Raw genomic sequence first — 24,346 nt, forward strand, 5'->3', positions numbered from 1 at the left:
GCCCACCCCTTTTTTCTCCCCCCCCCTCCTCCTCCCGTGTGATGCTGCCGACTGCAGTGTGTGTATAATAGCAGGCGGGAGGGCAGCTCCGGGAGACTAAGGCGGAGCTGCGGCAAGGTCGGCGACAGCATCCTGTCCGAAAAGGCGCTGAGACGACAGAGGGTTGACGGGGGCTTCAGTTCAGTGCAGCACAAGTCGCTGTGGAGCTTGGATTAACTGTCGGGGAACGGACGGAGAAGACGGGCTGAAAGTTCCCCCCCGTGTGTGTGTAGTCTTCTCGGTTAGCTAGCGAGCAGCTGCTGCCTCGGCGGAGCAGTTTTTTTTGTTCCCGGGCTTTTATACTTCCTTCCATTTAAGTTTTTTCTTTTTTTTTTTTTACACACCAATAGCGTGGTTTATCCTTGTGCTTGTTTTTCCTCTTTTTTTTTTTTTTTATCACAGTAACCGGTGCCTTTTGTGCCATGTCCGCCCCGGCAGAGAGCGCCGCCGCCGCCGCCGCCGCCGCGGAGAGCGAGCTTCTAGCCCCCGATGCGGGGCAGAGGCCGCTGGGTCAGACTCCCAGTCAGAGTCGCTTCCAGGTGGACCTTGTGACCGAGGCAGCCGGCACGACGGAGGACAAGTCGCCGAGCTCCGACGACGCGTCCTCCTCCGCCGCCGCCGCCGCCACGTCCAGCGACAAGGCCACCCCGGCGGGTCAGAGTAGTGGCGACCCCGCTGCCGGCGAAGAGGAGGCGAAGGGCCGGTTTCGGGTGGTGAATTTCGCGGACCCGAGCGGAGCGAGCGACGCGGGCTCCCCGGAGGCGGCGCCGGCCGACGGACACCAGAACGGGGACACGGTGATGAGCGAGACCAGCTTGCATTCGTCCACGGGCGGCCAGCATCACTACCACTACGACACCCAGACCAACACTTACTACCTGAGGACTTTTGGCCACAACACCATCGATGCGGTGCCAAACATCGATTTCTACCGGCAGACGGCAGCGCCACTGGGGGAGAAACTCATCAGACCCACCCTGTCAGAGCTGCACGACGAGCTGGACAAGGTAAGCCCCCCCCCTCCCTCCACACACACACACACACACATGGTGCTTGTGCAGACAGCGTGGGCTGCAAAAATCCCAAAATGTGTGTAATCTTAATAAGGAAAGTCTACAATCCTCACACACTACATACATTACAGCCCCTTTCTCTAATCCCAACCATGTGTTGTGCACCGATCTTGGCAGTCAGTGTGTGCATGTGTGCAAATAGAAGCAGCATGTTGTCTTTCCATTAGTCTCTCACCTCCTTTTTTTTGTTTTTTTGGACACATTTTTGACCGATTTGAGAGCTTGGATTTCGGGGAGACGTCTGTTGTCTGTGTGGTTCCATCACTTTATGAGTCATCAGCTCATTAAGACAACTTTACACTTTCACTGGTTGGCTTTTGTCATGTGTGTGTGACTCACAAATACTTTTCTATCTATTTACTTGTCGGTACACGTGTTTCCACCAACTGTATTTAAAGGGATAGTTTTTGAAGTGTCGTTGTATGAGATACAGATTCAGTCCCAATCAGCATTTTGCGGGGTCTTAAAAAGTCTTAAATCCAATAATTTGAATTTAACTGGCCATAAAATCCTCCTTATATGTCACAGAGACTCAGGAATAATGTTCATATAACAAACTGAACTCACCAACGACAACAGTACAGACAAAATATTTGCATTAAAAAAAATATTTTGCAGACTGCAAATCATGTTTTATGTTTTTAAATCACGTTTTGGCATGTGGCTCCACCTACCGCCGTTTACCAATCATTGCAGTCAGTAGAGTCTCAGCTGCAGAGCAACCATGGGTTGCCAGTTAGGTGCCAGTAGGCCACCTGTGCTGCCCGGTGAGAATTTATCGAGCACCACTAGCTAGTGTGCTATGGGCGCGCACCGCAGTGTTTTACAGTTTAGCATAGCAGCGGAGAAAACTTAGTGAAAGCCCACAGCTATGCTGGATTGCAAGTTCAACAATTTGCGGCTCCAATTTTCCTTCATGTCTTTCGTACTTTTTTGTCAGTACGGATTTGAAATGGGTCTTAAACTGTATTCATTATGGTCTTGAAAAAGTCTTAAAAAGGTCTTAAATTTGACTTGTTGAAACCTGCAGAGACCCTGTTTTATCCAGTGTTTACAGTCGTCCTAGTAGGTCGATCTCCTGTCGGGTTTAACGTACACGAAAGAAACTTGGTACACGTGTTCATGAGGTTGTGCTGTAAATAAAAGTCGATGACAAGTGTCCTGTGAATCCTACAGGAAGGCCGACATTTTGAATTGAATTAACAGAGGCGTTTTTGCACCAATGCTACAAAATCTATCTATTAAAATGTGGAACAATGTTCGAAACATTGTTTTAAAACCTGGAAATCGTGATTTATTTATTTATCTTTGGGGATATAGAGAACAGAACGTAGACATTTAAGACATTTAAGAAGAACTATGTTTTGATTCTCAAATAACTACTGGATAGATTATAGCTCAGTTGGTGGAGCTGGTGCCCCCTATGACCTGTGTTTGACCTCTCTCTTCACTGTCATGTACATTAAAAGCAAAAGCCCCCAAAATCTCAAAAGTCTAAATAAAAATAGTTGATAGAATAATCGTTGCAACCTTATTTTGTTTTAGCAAGTTGACGCTGAAGAATGTTAAGCACTAACCGCTGACACTTTTAATAATATAATGGAATCAAAATTGTCTGTTTATTATCAGTGTTATTGCCTGTACAACAACATTGCAGAACAAATATGTCTTTTTGCAATATGCCTTTATTGGAAAGCCCTAAAAGTAACATGAAAAGAAAGCCACAAGTAGCCAATAAAGATCTTTGAAAAGCTCTTTTTTTAATATGGTTAAGTGGGTCATAATGTCACGCTGCAGCTTTTGTCGTAGACTATTTATTTTTTGCAACAGGAACTGTAAAATACCTCCGTTATCCGTGTCATTGCTGTGGTCTGCACACATTTCCAGAACTGGAGTGTGTTTATCAGACGCTGAGATGCCTTTTTTAATTGTCAAGGTTAGATTTGGATAAACTTCAAAGTGGGCCAACGGCAGCAGTTTAGCTCCGCTAACGCACCGTGGCTGTGATGCATTTTCTGCGCTGGTTACTCATTCTGCGATTGAGGGCTATTCTTATGACTCGCACTGTAAACATTAAGCCTATGAATAGGAGGCATTCATGACATGTTGTACACAATCTCTTTTTAAAAGTGATGATCTCAAGTGCTTTTTCTTTTGAGAAATGCACTTCTAACTTTTAGAAGTGACAAGGCAGCCCAACATGGTTGATAGTATATGGTCATCTAAACACATGAATTAATGGATTAATGAATTAACAAGTTAATTCTATAATTAATTAATTATTTAATGAGTTTATTAATTATTTAATGAGTGTATTAATTAATTAATGAGTTTATTAATGTATTAATTAATTAATTAATTAATTAATTTACTAGAGGGATATTTTGGGGCAGTTTGGAGTCTTTGTCCCTGGCTAGTCCATGGCTGTATCTCCATTTGTGAGTGATCTAATGAACATAAACGAGATTCTCCAAGAACAAAAAGTCTGCATAGTGACTTAATAATTCTTGTTTAACCAGAAATTGTTTGTACAAACTTGCCCCTGGCCTTGGGATAAATCCTCCGTCACAGCTATGATCGTGTATCACCTGCGTTATCACCGCAGAAAACAGTGGAAAGTCGGGTTGTCGCTGAAGTGACGAATACACAAGTTACGTTATTATGAATTGTGGTGAGGCGCTGCCACATTTGTAAGTGCAAATGGGGCTGCAGTCCTGCGCTAAGACTAGCTGTTTACATTGATTTGTGAGAGGGCCACGTGGGGCCCCCCGTCCGTTTTCTCTGTATACTGTTCAAGTGGTCACATGCTGGTTTAGCCTACATGTTTTACATTCCAGCACAGACAGCAGTCACGGACTGGAGTTTTAAATAACCCACCAGGACGTTTACTGACTGCTTTTACATACGTTTTTGTAGGAGCTATTTGTCTGTTAGATATTTAAGTATTGGTTTGATTGTGTTGTTATTAATAATTTAAGTAGATATTTGTTTTGTTACAATTATAGTTTTGATTATCAGTATTCCGTAATACTCCCTGGAGTTATCTTTTTGGTGGATTAAATTGCTAGTTTTGATAATGATAGTTGATTTGGGCATCGTGGAGGCATCATGTATTATTTAGGTCAGATGACTGATCAGGGACTAGAAAGCACCTGGGTTTACCAGAGCTATGGAGGCACACAAGTATTCCCTTTGGTTTTTTTGGTTGCATCGGACAATTATGGAGCCCCAGACACAACCACGGAATACTTATTATTAAATATATTTGAGGGCAAGTTAAGCAAAAATGGGAGCAAGAGGACTGAACAGGAAATGCCCGCAATGGGACCAGGAACAAGTGATTAAATTTTGGGCATGATCCGTGGGGGGCTGAGCTGCCTTGGTGGAAGTCTGCGCTCTCCGAGTGCTTTTCTAGTTACTGGAGTGAACAATAACATGGAAACAAAACATTGTTGAAACGTATTTTGAATCCTATTGATCTAGACAACACGCTAGAATCTTAATTGGTCATCAAAAAGACCAGTGTTCATGTAAACGTCGCAGTGGTACTGTAAGTGATAATACACTGTGATAGTACACGGTCCTTGCACTCGGATCAATCTAGTATTGCTAGCTTTTAATGGTGCATTTGTGAATATCTTTCTAACTCTACTTTGGTGTGCTCCATTTTTTTTACCAAGTTGTTGATGTTGTGTTCATGGCCACAAATTGCTCCCCCCCCCCCCCTATGTCATGTCTGGTTCTCCGTATTTCTAGCTCTTAATTTGAAGACTCCATGGTAGCATTTGTAGTGTGGACGTGCAAAAATGAAGGCCTTTGAAAACCAGTTACTCATATTTGCTTTCTGGTTGTTTGCGTTTGCCTCGGCTCGACGAGCAGCTGCAAATGAAACGCGGCGCAGCAGGTGTTGTCGTTTAAATTAAAGCGTTCGTACCACTGACTTTGTTTTGTCGCTTAACAATTCAGTGAGTCGAAATATCAGGCTTGTTCAAGGGAAGCGTGGAATGTCATGTTAACATTCCGCTGTGAGATATGACGGTTGGAATGACAATGATTGGGACGTAAACAACACGGCACATTTTACTGCGTCTTACACTCTAGTTATCTTTCAATGACGAGATTAAACTGTGCAGATGTCATCCATCATAGGATGTCGGGTAATAGACATTAATTTTTGGTATTTTCAATTTGATTCTGTTCCAGTTCTGACGACAACAATTATGCTTCATGAATTTAAAGACTACCTTGTCGTATTCATGACCTGAATGAAGAAAACTTCTAATTTATATATATCATGGATATGCAAAGTATTGTTTATTTCACCTCAGAAGAGAGTTGGGCACAGGGAGGCACTTGCATATATATTGGCATTAGTTATCTGTCCCACACTCTTAGAAATAAGGGTTCCAAAAGGTTCCTTCTACAAGGGCTGAGGTTCTACCTGAAACCATTAGCTTCTGAAAAACCCTAACCCCAAAGAAAGGGTTTTTCAAGGGTTCTTGGTAACACTAATGGTTCCAGTAAGAACCACTTTGATCCAGAGAACCCTTTAAAACCCTCTTCCTGAATAAAGGGTTTTAAAAAGGTTCTTGGTGGAACCCTCCAAAAGGGTTCCAGGTGGAAAAAGGGTTCTCCTATGAGGCTTATATGGTTCTACTTGGCACTTTTATTTCTAAGAGTGTAGCACTCCCGATATGTCGGCAAAAAGAAAAAGAAATTCCAATTTTGTGCATCCATACCTGTTGATTCTTTAGTCCTATGATGTTGTCATTCCAAATTATTAACCAAACAAAGCACAAATTGTGCTCTGCAGGCTAACCTGCGCGCATCTACGCAGACATTTACTGCCCAGAGCCGCTCTATTACAACTGGAAATTGCATGTCCACTTAGGTACACAGGATGTGATGCAACACCCAATGGATTATGCCGGCTGTTGCTGTATTAAGGGTTGCAAAACGCATCCTTCGTGAGCAGCGTGCACTGAAGTGCAGTGCTGTTCATGCCGGGGGACTTTTCTCTTAGAGGGTTTATTTCCGTATCAAGAAGTGAAAATGTTATCTCGCCTTCACTTAGTGAATTCATTCAGATGTTATCAGTAGTAATTAGCTGCAAATTCACTGAGGACTAGAGTTTTTTTTTTTTTCTTTTTCACTCCGGCTCATGAAGCAAATTACTGCTGTCGAGAAGAAGTGAGTCACTGTGTTCAGTCACTGCTCATTATTACTATAAGCCTGCATCGTTGGCTTCGTGGTTGCAATTTAATGATATGAAAAAGAACATAGTGCATCCCCCCTGGTGGTAGCTAGTAGCTAGCCACTGATACTATGATAAATGTTTTCATGTCATTCCTTATAGTGGGAGCTGAAGGTGATTTTTCAGTAATGGCCAAATGAGGCTGTGTGAGAAGGTCGGGCGTACAAAGAGGTGTGTACTCTTGTGTAGTGTTCGTATACAAAGTGTATATTGGGTAAGACATGGATGTACACACATTGAGATATGATGAGATACAGAAGTAGTTATTTTAAGAAAAAGAAAATGATGTGCGCATTGAGAAGATGCAGCAGGTAGTAGTATAGAACCACGTCCATTGTGGCCTCACGGTAAAACTATGTATTGTATTGCAATAAAATACTCATCAGTCCTTAAAGTTTTGAGCTTGTACACTATGTACAACAAATACATTTTTTTTTTGACTCGGTGTTTGCAGGTGAATCGTTTGGTGTAGCGTGATAAATCAGCGAAAATTAAAATGACTGAAAATCAAGGATTGGTCGATCCGACACAACTTGCTTTATAGATAGATGACTCGCATTAACCCAGCGTAAGAGACTGAATTTGTCAATGAAATGCACAAATTCTTCTCATGCCTGTCAGTGTGGACTGATGGGGAGTGTGTTGTATGTGTTAGTCAATGTGCTTTAACACATGAGAGTGATGCAGAAGTAGGACACGAGTGATTGAGTGAATGAGTGAGTGAGACTGATCACAGGGCAGTTCTACTACACCCTCTTTGCATACAGCTCCTTTCCATGGAATAGAAGGCAGCTCCTCCCTCGCTTTATGGGCACTAGTGTGAGCATGCTATGACACAATAGTGCAAAAAGTGTCACTGTATATGGATCTACAATGCAGCGATGGAGCAAAATGCCAAAAGTTTTCTTTCTGTTGATCTTGAGCTTGGTGTAGTGGTATAGGATAGTGTAAAAAATGTTTGGGTTCATTATATGTTGTTATTTAAAATGTCCAGGCTATAGCTTTAGCTTGATGCCCAGAACTGAACCAAACCAACTGGGTTAGGTTAGGTTAGGGTAAGGGTTGGGGTTGGTCCCTTTTCATAGCGTTGTGTCACAGGTCAAGTTATGGTCTTGACCACCAAGTAGGGCTGCATCTTTTTCCAAAAGTTAAATCACTTGAGGAGCTAGCAGGTTTTTGCGATTTTGCTTGCATTTTCTTATATTTTCATATTATCTGCCCAATATTGGGATCAGCCAATATTGATTTTAAATGGAACATGCCAAGATCACAATATATCTCAGTTGTTGCTGTTCTAGGCCGTTAAATTGGAAAACCGTCAACAGGTTTTTCCAATGTGACAACCCTATAGTCCAAGGTTTACCTGCGCAGGGTCCAGTCGGGTCAGCACTTGAAGACGCAGGTAATGGCTGGGTTCTGGATTTTACACGACAGGTCCCTCAACATGAGCAGGATGCCTTTGTCCAAGTCAAGATCACCTGCCCAGTGTTGTGTTGTATGAATGAAAAACCATGAAACGGGATCCCTTCAGTGTTCCTTAATAAGCCGAAACAGCTGATGAACTGTTCCAATATCCCGCCGTCAAGTAGTTGGTGATGAAAAGTCTTGTGTTTGTAAGGTTGTATAGCTGAAAGAGGGCTCCTGTTGTCTTCCTGCTCGGAATATGTTAGGCTTTAATGTAGTCCAGTATTGGGGGGGTGGGGGGGGTATCTATCAACTGATAGATGACAGGATTTAATTAGCTGCCGTGGTCGGCTTCTCGTATTCATAGGGGCAGCACTGTTTTGGCTTCATATCTTGGAAATAGCTGTGGACTTTGTGGTTGTTCTGGAGGTCACGGTGACCTTGGCGTTTCCACGTTATCAAGTCCAACATTAAAAAAAGTTTTCCGCTCTCTTCTATGGCATGCCCACGCCAAAATGCAGAATGGAAATTCCACTGTACTAATTGACCGTAGCCCGTGGACTTTTGTTCAATCGATAAGTTATTCACTGTTGTGAGTCTGGTGCCTCCACTTTTCCTCCACTTTTCTTCGATGATGCACGAATACTTTAGGTTCGTCATCAAACCTCTGTGGCTTTGCGGCATACATAATACTACATTTGCCTTGTTTGGCGTGATGGATGGGCTCGCTATGCGGGGAAATTGCTGCTCTCAATAGCCAGGAGCCTCATTAACAGCAGTGTGTGGTTGGTCTATATTGACAAACCAGGAGTGAAAGGGTGACAGGGCAGATTTGTTCAGTCTGAAGTAGCCGAGCATAAACACATGCTTAAATATTGATTTTGCCCCTTAGTTTCGCTCCAGTGTGGAAGCTCCACTGTGTCTGAAAGGCCCGAGACATCTTTCACAGGGTCAGTAGGTCCATGATGCTTTTTGTGAATATGGTAATCAGTGTGTAAATAAAGATACATTTTAGTTTTCACTAAACAGTTACCACAATTAATGCTTTTCCTAGGGTTTAAAGGTCTACGTGGATACTTGCACTGCACTCTTAGAAATAAAAGTGCTAAGTCGAGTCATATAAGGTTCTTCGGCTTGTCCTCATAGGAGAACCCTTTCAAAACCCTTTATTTAGGATAGGGGTTTTAAAGGGTTCTCTGGATCAAAATGGTTCTTACTGGAACCATCAGTGTTACCAAGAACCCTTGAAGAACCCTTTCTTCGGGAAAGGGTTTTTCAGAAGCAAATGGTTCCAGGTAGAACCTCAGCCCTTGTAGAAGGACCATTTTGGAACCCTCATTTCTAAGAGTGTGCCATTCTGCTACTTTCCCTATTAGACTCTAAGGAATGTGTTTTTTGTTTCTCATTAAAGGAGACGTCTGCACACAAAATAATGTAAAGACCCTTCTTTTATTGTTTCAGTTTTTATAGCCCCCAAACCAGATCTGAGTACTTTAATAGTTTAAGAGCGCTTTTACACCTATAGTTTGATTGGTTTGGTCTGCACCAGTTGGAAAAATGTAGCAAACGGACGTAGGTACGGTTTGCTTTCACATAGGCATAGTTCTGGGGTAATCCCGTATCTCATCTCATACCCATAATGCACTAAACTATACCATTTTGTCCCATTTAGTTTGGTTGCTTTCTAGGGATTTGAACCTTTGGGTGGCTCACGATTCGATTCCGATTCTTAGGGTCACGATTCGATTCAAAATCAATTCTCAATTCAACCGATTCGATTCATGCGATTCTCGATTCAAAAATTGATACAATGCATAGTGTGTTAAGGCAAATTATGGCATCAAAACAATACAGTTTGTGTAAGATAATGTGATAATGTGATCACACAAAGGCATTTATTCTTTCAAAACAAATAAAAACTTACTTCCTGTACAAAAAACTCCCAGTTAGTTACAAAAAATAAACTGTACACAAATAACACAAACTGGTGTTTTGTGTGTTTTTTCAAAATAGAAACTTCATTTGGTGCACACCAAAGTAACAAGATTGCATTCACACCTACGCAAACGAACCGAATTTAAGGGACCAAACACGTTTGGTGCGCACCAAATACTGTAGGTGTGAAAGCAACCTTAGTGTCTTTAGCTAACTTCATTCAAAAAATATAGTTTAGGAATAAGTTTCTACGCTTTAGCTGGAGAACACTTTGATATTGCTGTAAAAAAAATGTCTCACACTGTTGGATTTGTCGGAGCTGAGGAAAACACTGGGGTTTGTTTGTGGTTGTACAGTGTTGCTGTTTGAGTGGTTTACTGTGAAACCAGTAACCGCTTCATCCCCGTGAGAGTGACGGCTGCACAACAAAGGCCAAACTGGCTCAGAGCAGAACTGTGGCCTTGTCATCTTTGACATCATTTGAATGTATTCTACACCTTTTATAACAAGATGTTTGTTTTTTTACGGATCCTACAGTGCGTACGAGTGAGTAAGTAACGAGGAATGATACGTTTCTCGGTGTACTACTGAGGGTAACTCTAGACGCACGCAGACGTCCAATATCCTTTTATACCGTCCCAAAGCGGAACGCTGTGTCCTTGAGAAAAGTCAGGAGTAATACAGTAATGACCTCTGTGATCACATTTCCTGTCGCCCCTTTTGCAGCACTCTGCTCTGCACACACACACACACACACACATAGAGCCACTGTCGGCGGCGGCGGCTCCCAGCACTGCTGAGCTCATCGATTCACAAAGAACACGGCAACATTTTCACTTACGGGGCCCGGTCTCGGTGTGAGCGAGGCGAGGTGAGGTTAACAAAACACCAAAACAACCTCGTTAAAATAAATGGGTGCGATTTGTGTGGTGTACTGGAGCCAACAGTGAACTGTGGACACAGAGTGTGTTTAATTTGTAGCCTTTATTTATCTTTTTTCGGAGTATTTCGGGCTAAAGAGTTTCATCAGTAGACAACGATGAATCCCGTGCTGCTGTATCTTGGTGTGTGTGTTTCAGAGATTAGACATAGAATGACAGAAGTGTAAGACATTGTATTAAGAGTACAGGAAAGGTAGAATATTTTTTGCTGGGTCTAGAAGGAAAATGCTTAAGTTGCACTATTGGTTTTTCACAATTGTGTTGAGTCGTCACTGTTACTGTTAACATTAAAGGGGACATATTATGCAAAATCAACTTTTTAATGATTTAAATCCTTATATCAGTCGGCAAAGTGTGGAAAAAGATGACTCACTCATGTTTTTGTGGTCCTCCTCAGTCTAAGTACAGGAAATAAAACACGCGATGTTGACCCCCGCGCTCACTGGGACGTCACAATGCGCTAAATTCCTGAAATTGTTGTCTCGCGGAGCTCCGCTTTGTCCGTAAAACACGCAAGAGTGCTGGCGAGGGCAACGGTATCCGAAAACCGGAAGTCTGAGAAAAGTTCTATTCTTGGCTCCACAGTGCAGCACAGAGTTCTACACAAACTTCCAGCCTCAGAGGATTTATCTGTCCAGTGGATACATGTGATATATGACGGCAATGTGCCTGCTAGAGCCTGCAAATGATCACTTTTCCAAATGCTAACTGCTGTTAGCTTCCAGTAGCCTCTGTGGCTGATGTCATTTCCTGTTTTTTTTTAAGGTGGACCTAAAGAGATACTACTAAACGGAGCTTCTGAACAGGGCTGTTTTGGCAGGGTGATTGAACTGCTGTGGTGCTTCATCCTTATGGTATTTTGACCAAAGCATGTCACAGACATGTTCATTAGGACACCAGGGAACTAGGTTAACTTGGAGAAATAGGGTATAATATGTCCCCTTTTAAGTATTTGTTGATTTCACACAGTGAAAAGTGAATCTGTGCACTGCTGTGTGACTCGAACATGTGTAAAGGAGTGGTAAATTCCGCCTGCCTTATTTTCTAAAACAGGAAATAAGGGGCCGTCCCCCGTTTCCTCCAATAACCTGCCCGGACGCGAGTAAAGGCTGCCAATTTCTAATTGTTCACCTTAAACCGAGGACACTTTGACAATGAGAGCTTCTGTGCGTTGATCAGTTAACACACCATGTGTCTGCGTATCTGATGTGCGTGTGGTTAAGGAGGAGGAGAAGGAGGCGGAGGAGGAGGAGGGGGAACAGGAAGAAACAAAAACGGTTTGGAGGTCACTCCGATGCGACTGCAGTGGCCTCTCCCACACGCTGAGAGAGGCTTCCTGTGAGGTCACGGCCGGCATCATGGAAAATCCACAGACGTCCTTTTGTTGTGCATGTTTACAGTCCGCCTCGTGTGTGTGTGTGTGTACACGTGCGAGCCGCATGGCAGGATGTGCCCACACACACACACACACGCAGTCTGAGTGCTTCTCTTTTAGTCGCCACATTAAAATAATTCCCTCCGGCCCACTTCTGTAAACGCATGTTTACAAAGCACATGCTTTGAGTGATGGAAATTAGTCGCTGGAATGCTAATTTATGATGAAATTGTGTTGTTGTGTTGCAGGTGCGAGTCCGTCTGTAGTCGCGCGCGAATCAGTCCCCGGGAAAATCACATCACGGTCGTACTGTCAAACAAGCACGAAACAAGATCCACTTCCTGTTTAACTCGCCTTTTTAGATCCTCCGTCTGCAAACTTGAACTGCAGGAATTTCCACGTGACGACCACTAATGGCCGGACCACATTGATGTGTGTGTGTGTGTGTGTGTGTGTGTGTGTGTGTGTGTGTGTGTGTGTGTATATCGTGCAAGACGACCATATTTCTGAGTTGCTGCAGACTCTCTCTCTCTCTCTCTGCGGCAGAATGGTGCTTTTCCTTCTCGGAATGTATTGTATTGTTTATGACAGAAATTCTCTAGTTTTGTCTCTCTTTTGGAAAAAATGTCACCAGGGTTCTGTAAAGTTAGGGAATCGGTATGCGGAGACGCATCTGACATATCGGCCTCAGCAGCTTATGTCGTCACTAAAAGGCAGGAAGTGAAGGCTCGAAGGAAAAGCTATGTACCATGGGTGATGATCCACTCTGCTAGGCCTGCCCTTTTGTTTATTTCCTTAACCAAATGCCAGGATTTTCACAATAAAAGCCTTGCTGGGAAAAAGTGAGAGGATTCAGGGAAATAAAACGCTAGATAGCTTGAACTTTGACACCGGTACAGAACATTTTTCACTTGGCATTCATACACTTTCCTCCAATACTGCATACATCTATAGACATAATTAATGTTTTGGGTGGTGGAAGCCATCTTGGTGGGGGTCATCAAGGGCTGGTGGGGTTGCTTCGAGTTACCCAAGTAGGAAATCACGGGGCGTTTACTTTGACTGTGGAAATTCCAAGTTCCGACTACAACTGGAACGCACCACCAAGAGCCAATTGTAAGTGTCCTGTAGACCATCGCTCATGATCAACAGTAAGCATGGACAGAAAAAAACCACACATAATGGGACCTTATGAGGCTCTGACGACTTAAACGGCTTTGAATTCACCTAAACTCTGCCACCCAGCTGTTGTTTATCCAGCTGTTGTTTATATGCTCGATACATACGTTCTCTCGAGCTTTCATATCCTCATATACACGACAATGTGACTTGGAACAAGAGTTTTGCAGCCTGTAACCTTTCACTGCCGGTGCCGTGGCCCTTTTGGAGACTTGTTTACAGAGTTGTAAAAGTTTTCCGTCATAAGGGAACCTTAGAATGTCCCCTTTTCACCTCATACATGAACCTCAAACACTCAGCTGACTGACTCCTCAGACCAACCCTGAGGGGGTGGTGGGTGGGGGGGAGGGGTTGTGTTACTGACTTTACTGCAGTTCCTGCTCTCTGTTTTTGACGTGCCATTAAAAACGGGTCATAACTTAAGTGCAATATAACTTTGGTTGTTGGCTCGTTGGATTAAATCTGATTATCGGTTGACGCTTCTGTTCAAACATTATAGAGTAAATAGTGTCATAGCCTGTATAAATACTGATAACCTGTAGGCCTGTGTCTGCTTCACACACACAAACACTCCCTTCCACCCAAATGAGAAGAGATCAGCTGTGAGCTGCGTCTCATTCACTTGTGCCATCATCTGGCCCGAGCAACAAAGCTGCTCATTGTTTGCAGCTGCTTCACTCGCCACTCTCTTTCACACCGACACCAGAGTCGAAGCCCAGTAATTCGACACAAAATCTCTGCAAGCGTGAGAGTCCCCGGCCGCTCGGGCCTCGGCGGTCGGCTAGGGAATCGCACTCTGGGAGAGTTTCAGTGCAGTAAAAGAATAATGAACATAGTGGTGGGAGGTGTTCCCCCCCCCCCCTCTCCAACAATGGGGAAATGTCCGAGGGAATGGACACCTGATCGCTCCCCGCAATGTATCCTGAATCACGGACTCTGGTGGCGTCGATGTCCTACCTGAGGAACAGTGATGCGTTCACTTTCCCCAACTCGACAGGATTTACTATGAAGAGGAGATGACGTTTTTATACTGATGTTCCAGCACTGTTTAGTGTAGCACTGGGCAATATATCAATATGTTTATCTATAGGGCGTCATGAGACATATTGTGATAAGGTATCTGTGATGACTTTACCAGGTTGTTGCATTGATAATCATCATATATATTATATGTAATAAATTAGTGAAATACACCATGTTTACGTGCCACGACACTGGAGTCCAGGCACCGTTTACCAGTTAGCTCCGTTAGCTGCATTAGCTCCTTTTAGCGCCAGTAAGTTTCAATAGTCTGTATTTTATGTAGCAATCAATTCATAAAGCACATCTGCAAATGTGCAGCGCATTTCCCAGTCTTGCCCAAGGACACACTGGCATGTCGAGTGGCGGAGTTAGGAATTGGAGCCACAACCACAACCCTAAAGTTGAGAGACGATTTGCTCTATCGCTGAGCTTCCATACACTCTTAGAAATAAGGGTTCCAACAGGGTCCTTCTACAAGGGCTGAGGTTCTACCTGGGACCATTTGCTTCTGAAAAACCCTTTCCCAAATAAAGGGTTTTTCAAGGGTTCTTCAAGGGTTCTTGGTCCTGCTAATGGTTCCAGTAAGAACCACTTTGATCCAGAGAACCCTTTAAAACCACATTCCTGAATAATCTTGGTCTTTTGGAGGGTTCTCCTATGAGGACAAGCCGAAGAACCTTATATGGTTCTACTTAGCACTTTTATTTCTAAGTGTACCATTAATCTCAAAAATGTTCACTGACTTATTGAATCAAATGTTAAGATCCATAAATTTCCACTATAATGGAGTTATTTTTGCAACTTCTACTTCTTCATCCAGCTTTTCACTTTTCAAACCGATGGACTGCGTTCATTTTTTTTAATGTAGTTTATGATCTTGCCTCACATTTGTTTTCCCTGTACTTTGACCTCTGCTGCTAATTATGTTACCACTAAATTGGATGTTTGCTCTGTTCTGGTATAAAACTTAATTACACAGCATGTGAGATCCTGAGAAATATTACACCAAACACCACGAAATGAACAGCGTTGGCTGTTAATTTCATTTTTAATCAGATGAGATCTTGCTTGGTAATTAATTTCAATAATGACTTGTTCATAAATAGTTGAAAATGGTCTTCACGTGTCTGAAGAGCTGTCTTCAAAGATGGGGCAGGCAAACAATAGTGATTATTACGATGGAAATAATGATCATATCCTCTTCAGTCAGGAGCTCCTTGCTTTAAACGTAGCCGTAAAGAGTCACCTCCAGCATGTTTGGCTCTTACTTCAGCAGCTCTCCGTTACGTAAGCCAACACAATCGTCTGTTCAGAAAACTAAGTGCCTGTAGTGAGGTCTGTTTTTCCGTGATGTGGTGCAACAGCAGCAGCAGCAGCTCTTACCTCACTGACACAAACAGGAGCTATATTTATTTTGTGATTATATTTTCTGTCGGTCCTGATAATTTATATGAATAATTCATCAATGTGTCGTCGGTACGGCCTTTCAGTTTTCTCCAGAAATGAATCACTGCCCTTCTTTGCTGTCTGGCTGTGAGGTTGCTCATTTTTGCTCTTGAAGTTGAAGGTTCTTGTTTGGAACAACAAAGTCAACTCTTTTGGAATGTAACCGTATCATACGTTTGCTTTAACCATTGCCTTTCTTGGTAGGTCACGGTACAGTTAGCGGTGTGTTGTGCTGAGCTCTCGCTGCTTTGTCATTGTCGCGCAAAGCCCCGTCTTTGTGTTGCTTCGGCCATGTGGTTAATTTTCACTAACTGGTACTGTGTTGTCGACATTATTGCCTACTTGGGCTGTGTGTTCGCCAGAGAGAGCTTTCAGCCACACCACATAACGGTTGTTGAGTTGAATTTTGTGCGTCTACAATTTGAGTTGATGCATCAACCAGACAATTGACTATTGACTACTTACAACTTCCGCTAAAATATAAATGCATGATATCGTATCGTCAAATATGGACTAGATATGACGGTGCCATTAGGCTAAATAGGACGCTACCTCTTTGACCTCTAATGAGTTGGAACAATCTTTTCTGGAATGACTCGGCGCTCATGTTTGGAACTAAATGTTGAAAAGCAAAACTGTTCTGGCAACTTTTGTTTTTATCTTAACTTTGTACTTGCTCCAAAGTCCTTGAACGCCATTGTTAAAGGAGAATACGTCGTGTCAAAATCAGACAAGCGTGAGTCCTGACCCACTTCTATAAATCAACCACGCAGATGCTCTCTGGTAGAATGTGTCCCTGATGCCTTAGCAAGGGCACAAGACCTTGGTATTATTATTATTGCATAATGACCGATCCCAGCTGTTTCAATCATTTCTTTTTGGGCCAAAAGCAGATGTAATGTAATTATTGTAATTTTAGCTGTGGGCAACTGCACTGGCTTGACAATTTCATGAAGTCACCAATATTAACCCATTAAGGCCTGAAACGCCTGGAAAAAATACATGTCAAACATATTTCAGAAAGGACCTCTAAAACCTGAGGTTCAATGCCTACTAAATGGTTGATTTTTCTGCCTCTGTAGCAGATTCACAACACAATACAAAAAGTAGTTTTCAGCAATGATGTCATCGAAGCCGAGAAACTCCTCAAAATCACTGCCTTCAGAAACCTCTTAGCTGTCAAAGACCTCCATGTTTGCTCGAAGAAATTTCAAACAATGTCACAAGGAACCCTTATACCTTCCCGAAAATTCCGCTTTCCTGGCGTCAATGGTCGAATTACGCAGCCGCGCTCCCGGCTCTAATGGTAGAAATCCGGGCAATGCTTTCCCGGCGTCAATGGGTTAAACCAAGTCTGGGTGTAAACCTTATCTTTAAAAGCAGAAATAACAGTGACAAAACAACTGAGTTTGTGATATTGGTTGTTGTTGCGGCTGCTTCGCGATGCATCCCAGTTCTGGGTCTTGTTGGCGGCCAATTATTAAAACATTCCAGTTCCATTTTAAGCCTTTCACTTAAATTAACTGTAAAAGAAATCATTGACTGCCCATATGATACCTGTTACCTAAGATAAGTCATGTTATCTTTCAGTTGTTGACCTGCCTGGTAAAGACGACCAACTGCTGACCAGAAATGCCAGAATGCACAGAAATAATTGCAGACATCTATTGTCTTTTCCATGATACAGTTATGGTACTATTGGGCTCTGTTTGATTCTACTCGGTTTGGGTATCATTCATGCCGTTTTCCATTATTTCATAGTACCTTCTCAACGTGGGAGGGGTAGTCATTTTTCTAGGCAACAATGCAGGATGGTGTACTTGCTGCTCGGTCTGTCGGCCACCAAACATAGGAATGTCCGACCTCGTCGACGAACCGTTGGGTATTTTTTGTTCGCTGTAGCGCTCTTGCTGGTTTTTAAGAAAAAAAAAATGGTGGCTTTGATTCTTGTGTTGGACGCCAACTCATGACTCTTCCAGTGAGTTCCAGTCTGTTGACTTCACATTTACTGTCCCTCATGGAAAAAACAAAAGTTGAGTTGAGTCGATCAAGTAGTGCTGGAACTGTACAATGGAAATGTTACAGATTTAGTATCAGTTTTTGTGAACCATCCAAGGTCCATTGTGTAGCATTTAGACTTTTCTGTTGTCACTTCTTTGTGGAATGGAACGTGATAAAAGATTGGGTTTGAAGAAAAGTGATAAAGTATTTATGAGGAAGAAGGCTCTCGCTCTTCTTGTGACGTTAGACCTTGAACAGAGCGACGACCCTGAATGGCCCTGAAAAGGGGATTTATTTTTTATTTGCTCGTAGCAGCTTGTCTAACTGCCGCAGACGGATTGCAGCAGATTGCCGAGTCACTGTAGGGACACGGTCGGGGTGTTGACGTTGACAGATGGCTCAGGTGAAGTGATGCCGAGTGATGCTCAGGCACAGCCTCCCTCCCACAGTTTAGCTCGGCATAGGATAGGGGGGTCTACACTTATAATTTACAACACTTAATTATAGAGCTACTGAGAGATGTCCATTCTCCCATAGCCCTCACTGTTCAGAATTCTCAGAATAAGCAACACTAATTTGCACAATCAGACAGTGTTTTTTTTTAAATGTATTAATTTATTTATTTTTTGATGGGGACATCACTGTCCTCATTAGTGGACATTGATCTCGAGGGCATGCACTCGTCACGATGCGGATCAATGAACGCGCTCTGCAAAGCGGCCTACAACCGTTTTATTACACTTCCTTTCTCACTGCTGCAAAAATGATCCAGGATCCATAGACACAAGGTCATCCATATCCAGAAGAGCAGCAGCAAGTCTGCATGCATAATGCAAACATACATTTACAGATGGACGTGTGTAAATTATGCATTTGAATTTACTCACTTTTAATGATCTCTTGCAGGAACTGTAAAAAATAAATAATCTTTTGGTTTATTATGAAACGGTGATGTTGTGGGCTTAATGAGACCATGGTGGGCCACCACACTTTTAATGTAGTACCTAATCCAGTGACCACCTTTTCTGATCGTATCCAAGGCTCCATTACTGGGCCTTATAGTCACTACACTCTTAGAAAATAAGGGTTCCAAAAGGGTCCTTTCAGGGTTCTACCTGGAACCATTTGCTTCTGAAAAACCCTTTCCCGAAGACAGGGTTTTTCCCAAGGGTTCTTGGTAACACTGATGGTCCCAGTAAGAAACATTTTGATCCATAGAACCCTTTTCAAACCCCTTTCCTCAACCCTCCAAAAGGGTAAAAGTTCCACCTGGAGCCAAATAGGGTTCTCCTATGAGGACAAGTCGAAGAACCTTATAATATGGTTCTACTTAGCACTTGTATTTCTAAGAGTGTAGATGGATAGAGGATGGATGGTCAGGTTGTTACTCAATCACTTTAAGACGCCATTTTGCTGGTAAAATACTACAAAAAATGACTAAACGTAAAAATAAAAGGGATTTCTTACATGAATTTACTAATTCCAAGCCAAAGCCACCGTTTAAGTTGCATTACATCGTGTAACACACACATTGTAAAGGTTATGTAACCTACCCTTGACACGTCCAGTCATGTATAGACTCTGCATAGACTACAGCCATCAGTGAAACTGTATTGAACATTGTCAGTGTGTCAATAGCTCAACAGTGAGTGGATAAGTGACCTTTTGAATGAGTTTCCATTCAGTAAACAGACATGGACACAATTGCCCTGTTGTATTTTCACTTTTTTTTCTCCTTAAATAATAGTAAGTTATTACAGAACAAGAGCTCTGTATACACTATGTCCCACAATGCTTTCAAGAAGTGTCACATAATCACAGTTAGCTGGAGTGGATTTGTTTTCTTTTTTCAATTAAATCATAACTCCAGCCACTTCTCGGCTTCTGGAACCCCAAGCGCCGCTCTGCTCCCAAACCATGAAATGAGTTCAGCGTGTCTGTGTGAGCTTCTGCTGCCAAAACTGCACAAGTGGGAGGAGAGATTAGTAAGTTGTTGGCATTTTAGTGGAAACTGACCGCAAAACAAGTACCACATAAAAGACTTTCATTTTGGCTGGTATGACAGAAGACGAAAGGAATGATATTTTCTAAACTATGTCTGTTGGTTATTTCATTCTTAGTTTCGAAGTTGTTTTTACATGGCTTTACACAATCCCTGTACTGTTTAAAATTGTGCAGATGTTTACTTTTAACCTTATTCTAAGGAGGTAGTTAATCCTGACTGATGGAGTTAAAGGCAAAGATCACACTCTGGACATATCAGTTACCTTTTGCATGTTTTTGGACAAAACCCACGCAAAGTGGACCCTGGTCTTTTTGCTGCAAGGCAACAGTAACCCAATCGTGTAGCCCAGATTTATTTGTTTTTGTTCTTTTTCAGCTTTGACTCCATCCATCCATCCATCCATCCATCCATTATCTACTCGCCAGTCCTTCGCAGGGCCACATACAGAGACAAACAACCATTCACTCTCACTCTCACACCTATGGTCAATTTAGAATGACCAATTTACCTAATGGTAAAGCCGGAGAACCCGGAGAGAACCCACGCACACACGGGGAGAACATGCAAACTCCTTGCACAAAGGCCCTTGTTCCAACCGGGCCTCGAAGTTGTTCCAACCGCTCAAACCCGGGTCATTATATTTAGTTTTTATTGTGAGGAATCCTCACTTTTATGCAGCACTAACTGGTCAAATATACATTTTTAATGCACTTGTGTCTGAATTAGTATTAGGAAAGGAAGGGTGGCTGAACATCTGTATTTATAACAATCAAATTTAACGCCATTGCACACGGATGACATCCAGTTGAACAGATGACTCTTTTCAGCTGCTCTTAGCTGGAGGGCTCGGTTGCTCCAACAGTGTCGTATTGGATTGATTTCAAGGCACGTACGCGCATGAACCAGGTCACAGTTTTCACTGTTTGGGATTATTGTTGGATGTCATGGTGGAGAACTTCACTTAAGCATTTGGCTTTACAGAGTTTTGGACCCAAAGTTCTATTCTTGGCTCCACAGTGCAGCACAGAGTTCTACACAAACTTCCAGCCTCAGAGGATTTCTCTGTCCAGTGGATACATGTTATATATGACGGCAATGTGCCTGCTAGAGCCTGCAAATGATCACTTTTCCAAATGCTAACTGCTGTTAGCTCCCAGTAGCCTCTGTGGCTGATGTCATTTCATGTTCCTTAAGTTTCGTTTTACTTTTTTTTTTTTAAGGTGGACCTTTAAGGTGGACCTAAAGAGATGCTACTAAACAGAGCGTTCTGAACAGGGCTGTTTTGGCAGGGTGATTGAACTGCTGTGGTGCTTCATCCTCAGTGAGCTTGTTTTAATCATATAAAAACAACAACTTGTTGATGTTTAATTTAGAAATCGGTCAATAAAATCTACCTTTTTCTGAAAAAATGTAGCTGTTCAAAGGTCTTTAACGTGTCAATATGACTGTAAGCAGGTGAAACGGCAGCATATTCACCGTGTTTTACATTCAGACCTCTTACACTGTATCATACAATGAGAACTACAGCCTCACTGAGCAACACCACGACTACCATGTAGCATGAAACAATGCGAAGGATGGTAATGGCTCACCTTTGTTCAGCTGTTGTAAAGGATGACGGAAGAATTCCGGAGCCGCGTTGGTAGGATTATTTTTACTCTTTAGACACCCCCTTTTTTTTTTATGTGCATTCCTTCCAGTCAGTGGAAGGAGGATGTGCTGGGAAAAGTGTAGAGTAAGTGCAGAGGATTGTTTCTTAGACATCCGCTGCTCATCATGACGTTACTGCAAGTGCTATAAAGACTGTAAGGACAGTATTGTGTCTCTGAATAGGAGGAAGGCTTTGTGGTTTTTTTTTTAACTGCTGTAGTAACACAAGGTCAGACATCCTGTCAGTGTTTGGTGTTGGTGTCACCAGGAAGATTGTTACTCTATCTTGTCTCATACGTTTGATGATCATTATTCTGCTTTTTAAAGCTGTAATGTAGTCTTAATGTTTAAATAAAAACAATCTTGGTTACAGTCAAGCCATTGGTAAATAGGTTGGTGTTTAGCTCTAATGTCACCCATTGACATTCCTGCACTGCGCACAGGAAGTGATTTGTTTTATGTCCAGACAAATGGACGCAACGGCAACATTGCGCTAGTAAAGTGAAACAACAACAATGTTAAGAGTTTGACTGAAACAAAAAAAAAAATGTGCTCAGCAGTTTTACAGGATAAACACTATATGTCCCCGCCTTCTCCTGCTCTGCTGCTGTATACACACAAGCGCTCCCCTCACTCGGGTCTGATAGTTTTGCTTGGCAGAGCCTGTTTTCAGGTCGAGGATGCTGCATACAGTTAATGTTACACAAAATCTCTGTTCAAACGGAGACGGAATAATAACAACATATGATCAGAACAAGAAAATATCATCTAAATTTACGTATTGCATCTTGCATGTACATTTTGACCTGTGGTTATGGGTTTAGTTAGGAAAAATCTTAAATTGCTATATCCTTTTTAATATAGTTTGATATCAATCTATATCACAATATTATTTATTTTCATTATTTTGTACGGCTGGACAATATGGCTTATACATATGTCAATATTTCTAGGCTATATCCCCGTATATGAGGTATATGGGCTTATAAAGCTGCACACATTTGTTGTTTCTCTGGACTCAATATCTACTGATTATGGTCTTCAATGCATCATTTTAATATATTTAATTTAATTTCAGCTAATTTTCAAGCCTTTTCAAAGTTAAATTAAGGACAAGTCGACCCACCATCTGCGTCATTGGTCCACTCATAAATGTCATTTTATTTGTTCGTCATTTTTCAGGAGCCATTTGAGGATGGATTTGCCAACGGTGACGAGCTGACCCCGGCCGAGGAGGCTGCTGCTAAAGAGGCGGCCGAATCTAAAGGAGTGGTCAAGTTTGGCTGGATTAAAGGAGTACTGGTGAGTCACCGCTGACATATTTCTTTTTTTAGTCATTCCATAATCCCTTTTTAGCCAAATATGAAAGAACCAGCTGTATCTGTATATTGGTAATAGACCATTCTTCATAATCATAGTACAAAATATCACTATAACAATGCATTTCTTTGTCACTTTTAAATAAATATATATTTGTTCCGCGTTTTTTAATCTAATCCTCATCCGCACAAGCAGCCCATTAGACTTCAGCAATACAAGGTTATCTCGCCAAGACGTGTACTAACAGCATATGTTACACGACCTGATAAAAACCAGGAGACGCGAGACTTAGTGGAAGGTTTATTTTAGAGAGGAAGTCAGAGCTGGTCCTATCAAAATAAAAGCAGGATGATTATAACCAGACGTGTCTTAATATTAAAGAAGTCCGTGCTCATGTCTGTGTTTAAGTGATTTCTTCCTCAGTGGTTTAACAACCAGTATCCTACTGCGCTCTACTGTGCGTGTGCCAGCAGCAGTTCACACTCACGGGCCACAATCCTCTGCAGAGTGTCATGTGTAGTGCAGCACTTATCACCCGTGCACCAAGTTTAACTGACCCGCTATATGGTATGAGCAAAAGTGTCGGTATCCAAGTGTTAAGATCTTGTCAAATTTGGCGATACTTACTATAGTAGGGCTGTGAAAACTCACCAAACAACTCATTTGATGTGTGGTGTGTGTGAAGTACTGACACATGGTTATCTCTTGGAACCAGCTTAAGACACTTGGCTTAGCTGAGAACATGGCTGCCAGTGGGGGACACAAGGAAAAACTACTATTACATTTATCAGACAGGTAATCACTGAGATAATGAGGGATTTCAATCATTTCAGGCACAAAATGACACATTTAAACTCTGATGGAGGCGGCAGGGGATCAACAACTGCAACAAATCTCAGTTTAGATGTTTAAATAAACACAACAATATATTCTTAAGATAGTGACACGAAAGTGACATACATAATCATTGTCTTTTAAAACCATATTATACTTTACAATATCGTAGACGTATCGTTTTGACAGCTATAGTTTTTTCTTGCCAATTATTCATTTCATTTGAAATACTAGTGCAGTGGCCGTAGGAAGTATGTATTCCTATAGTGGCGTGGCTGACGGCCACAACAGCTAGCTGCGCTAATGCTAATCGAAAATTGAAACATTTGCCTTGTGCCTAATGAGGTTGCACAGTGTCTGTATTATGTTAGCCCTACGCTAATGCTAATCATAGCCTCGCTAGCTTACCTTTGGGAACGTGTTCACCAAGTTAGCCGTAAAATAGTAGCATGCGAGTGTTATCCACTGAGCGGACTGATTGATTGTGTTTGTTTCCCAAAACCCCGTTCTTTTTATATAACAAATAAATATATGTATGTATTACTATGTTAACACACGACCCGTTGCCATGACAACTGACATGCGCGATCGCGACGTCATGTTTATGCGTCGCGACGCCGGAGTCAAGGCACCGTTTACCAAGTTAGCTCCGTTAGCTCGTTTAGCGCCGTTAGCGCGCCTACAGTCGAACTGGAGCGGGGTCTGTTTATTAAAGGAAAAGAACGAAAAAGTTTAGCGTTACTTTAGAGACTCATTTGAACAATCGGGAGTCACGCAAACGCGACGTCACGCGCGTCTTTTTCCCGGTCAGTCGTCATGGAAACGCGGCATGCGTTAATGTGCGTTAACGTTGCCGCCGTTAACCGC

At 42.4% G+C, this 24,346-nt stretch overlaps 1 protein-coding gene across 1 annotated transcript in view; it reads left to right on the plus strand.

Annotated features, from left to right (window-relative positions):
* Positions 1-461: 461 nt before the first annotated feature.
* The window catches only part of slc12a2 (solute carrier family 12 member 2), a gene marked incomplete at both ends in the record, with an annotated part of 55,896 nt that continues 32,011 nt past the window's right edge, over positions 462-24,346 (plus strand). The window contains 2 exons of the mRNA XM_083889298.1: positions 462-1,046; positions 22,508-22,627. Of these exons, the coding sequence (XP_083745424.1) occupies positions 462-1,046; positions 22,508-22,627 (705 nt within the window). The remainder of the gene's footprint in view (positions 1,047-22,507; positions 22,628-24,346) is intronic.

The sequence above is a fragment of the Microchirus variegatus genome, assembly GCF_963457635.1.
Source record: "Microchirus variegatus genome assembly, chromosome: 1".
NCBI lineage: Eukaryota > Metazoa > Chordata > Actinopteri > Pleuronectiformes > Soleidae > Microchirus > Microchirus variegatus.